This window comes from Cynoglossus semilaevis, chromosome 8 (assembly GCF_000523025.1).
Source record: "Cynoglossus semilaevis isolate Cse_v1.0 chromosome 8, Cse_v1.0, whole genome shotgun sequence".
Taxonomy (NCBI): Eukaryota; Metazoa; Chordata; class Actinopteri; order Pleuronectiformes; family Cynoglossidae; genus Cynoglossus; species Cynoglossus semilaevis.
Genome location: NC_024314.1, coordinates 9,287,838 through 9,291,264, shown reverse-complemented (window position 1 = coordinate 9,291,264; position 3,427 = coordinate 9,287,838). Strand labels below are relative to the sequence as shown.

The window sequence follows — 3,427 nt, the reverse complement described above, 5'->3', positions numbered from 1 at the left end:
TTCCGCCATTGATCTCTATGCCAAAGCTTGTCACTATAGTTGGTCTGGACACAGTGAGAGCGCAGCTCGCCTCCAGCCCTGGCCCTGGCCTTGGGTCTCAACCATAATGTTCTGTCAATAGAGTCTGTGGCTGCAGAGCCAGGATTAGACACTTGAGGTGATGCAAAATCTATGAAAAAGGGCTAATGAATTGAACATAAATTTGAAAACCTAATTGGTCGCTCAGCAAGTCTGCTTACATTTTTATCCAATTAAAATAGATACTGTATACAGTATTTTCAGCCCTATTGGTCCAGTACTGGATTAAATAAAAGTGGACAGCGCTGTTTTTGTTACAAATGAGACATTTTAATGCTGTTAATCTACAGCATTCTTATGGTTTATTTTCAGCCTAGTTTATTTTCAAATTAATTAGACCACTTCATTGATGCTGAAGTAAATGAAGTAAATGTTTTTAGAGACCTGGTTCGGTGCTTTAAGCAATGAAGAATTAAATGTGAGTCTCTCCCCAAAGACCTAATCAGTTGCCAGTGAAACAAGGCCATCTGTTAGTAGAGTGTTAGTGATGTGGCTGTAAACAGACAGTGCCTTACAAAACAAATGTTGTTGGTTACTTCACACTTTAACATTGGTGTGATTTATTTATTTTTTAAATAAACTAGATCCTATGATGTGACAGTGTGTGTGACCTGGGTGTCAGTAAAGCACAGAATTTTCTACTTTTGACTAAAACAAAGCAGATGCCGTCAGCATGTTGACTGTTGGTTGGTTAAGTAGAGCAGTCATGTTTTAATTAAGGCTCTACTTACCAACCAAACCAGAACAAAACAGCACTGCTGTATTTAATGATTACCACAATAAAAGCTTCAAGGTAAAATAAAATACACCCCAAATATAACACACAGGACATTTCATATAAGTTGATATGATTTTTATTATCAGTTTCACATCTGACCGGAAGTCATTTACTGTATTGTTTTAGTAAATGAATGGTGATTAAAAAGAAATCCACATTTTCTACATTATCTAGATGTGATGGGAAATAATAAAAACTTTCCACCACGGTAGTGTAAAATAAAAATAAAAAAAACCCACGTATATATCTATATATATCCATGATACATATATGTACTTATATATGCGCACACACCCACATATATGCATATATATTTCCTTTCATGTGACTTTTCTAAAGGAATCATCTTTTACAGACAAAACAAATCCACCAATCTGAACGGGACAAATATTACATTCTGTTACATCGCACGATAAACACTACAGAATAAACATTTATATCATCTGTCAACAGATGGCATCACCTCATTTTAAGGCATTATTTTTGTATCCCTATATATACTCTGTTATTATATATTACTCTGCTCTACATATAAAAATACACTTTACTCAGAGGCCTAAACATGCATTTTTCTCTGCTCTGATCGGGACTAAAACTCACTTTTTTTTCTCAAAATAGTAGAGTTAAACAGCAAACATATATATTGCACCAGTTGTCAACAGGACAAGGGACAGGTGTCCCACACTTGCACCACGAGGTCCACTTGTATTGATTTGGCTTCACGTGACTCACCACAAACAAACACAGGGAACTTTAAAGGGACGTTTTGACTTTATCAGCATGCATTGCACGTCGCAGTGAAACCCACTACCACAGAGTAGACAGAGTATGTAAAGAAGCTACAGTTTGTTTGAACCACATACTCTTACACACATCTTAGAAAGTACTGCACGACTACTGCACGTATAATGTTTATTGCACATAGAACCTACAGTATGACGACACACCACTGTCCTATGTCTAAAGGTAGATAGAAAGCACTTTGTACACAGGAGCACAGTGGGTTGCCTCATCTAGTCACCACTGGACCGTGTCTGCTACAGCGACTACAGCTGGCTGTTAGATTACACACACTGGACTATTGCTTTAATATTGAATACACACGGAACAAAAAGATGACTGAGAGTGTGCCACGGAAACCATCAAATGTTTGTTCTCTCACCCGTCACACACACACACACGCACACACACAGACCATTGTCCATTCACATCTTAACATTAATATATTCACACAGACTTCACATATGTGTTATATCTTTGGCAACTCAATAATGTCACTGGACACTTCATTTCCATCACAGCAAAAATATCTATGCATTTATCCAGTCACTGATCTACAGGTGTGAGGTTCACACAGCAGCACACATGAGGTGAAACACAGCGGCAGGTTCACGTTGACATTAACATCAGAAACAGACTCTATTGTATATATTTTCTGTGTGACTATTTCACTTTCACTCTACGAACTCCACTGTAGGAATTGACGTAAAACACAGGTAGCCGATGGATCATTAATAGTTCACAGTAATAGTCACTCAGTGATGTACAGATGGATGAGAACCCTCTCTTGCATTGTGGTTGTTACCATTTAAATCACAATTTGTTATTTTATTTCTCACTTACTACATATACGTACAATTTAATGGTGCTCTCTAAGTGATTGCCCTCTAAAGTAGGGTTGTCAAACCTCTGGCTCGGGGGCTACCTTCAGCCTTGTGAACCCACCACATCTGGCCTGTGACTAAATGTAATTTGATATTTATTGATTAATCTATCTATCTATCTATCTATCTATCTATCTATCTATCTATCTATCTATCTATATATATAATTCATTGAACATGGTGATCCGACTCATTGGCACCAGTCGCCCTCGGCTTAGAGTTCGAGACCCCCGGCTCTAAAGGGGACGTCTTCACATGTCAGTGCTACAAGGCAGACGTAGCTAATGTTTCCTAAGGGAACACTTCATTTGACCCTCCTAAATTAAATCAGAGCTTTACGGCTGTTCAAGTCGCCACAGACGGTCAGGGAGGGAAGAAAATGTCATCTAGTCTAGAAGAGGCCGGTTTATCCTGTTGTAGTGATAAATATGTTTTATATTTATCATATTAGGTGTTATTTGACGTGAAGCAGAGTGGTAGGAACCACTGCACATCTTTTACTTGATAACTGTGGTTGGTAGTCACAGACTGCTACTGTCCTCAGGACAGCCTGGTCATTTAGTCTTTATGCCATGGTATAATCATAACTGATGGCCTCAAATCAAGTTACTTTTTAAATAATTTTTTCTATCACTTTACATATCTATATAAATATATGTATACATATATAATCTGTGTAGGGTTTTAAGGCTTTGCATTTTATTGTGAAGGGACGACTATTGCACAGACGACAAAGACGCAGTAATACACTTAGTCAGCTGAGGTCTACATCTAAGAGTGTGGTTTTTAAGGAGCAGTATGGCTTACTTCCCTGATTTATGAGGCCGACTCACTCCCCGGCTGCTTTCAGCTGATTTGGGAGCAGCAGCAGCAGCCGCACAAGCCGCAGGAACACCACCAGCACTGC

At 38.5% G+C, this 3,427-nt stretch overlaps 1 protein-coding gene across 1 annotated transcript in view; it reads right to left on the bottom strand.

The window, feature by feature from the left end:
- Positions 1-2,734: 2,734 nt before the first annotated feature.
- chatb (choline O-acetyltransferase b) overlaps positions 2,735-3,427 on the bottom strand; it is a 7,903-nt gene continuing 7,210 nt past the window's right edge. The window contains exon 16 of the mRNA XM_017034158.2: positions 2,735-3,379. Within this exon, the coding sequence (XP_016889647.1) occupies positions 3,324-3,379 (56 nt within the window). The 3' untranslated portion in view covers positions 2,735-3,323. The remainder of the gene's footprint in view (positions 3,380-3,427) is intronic.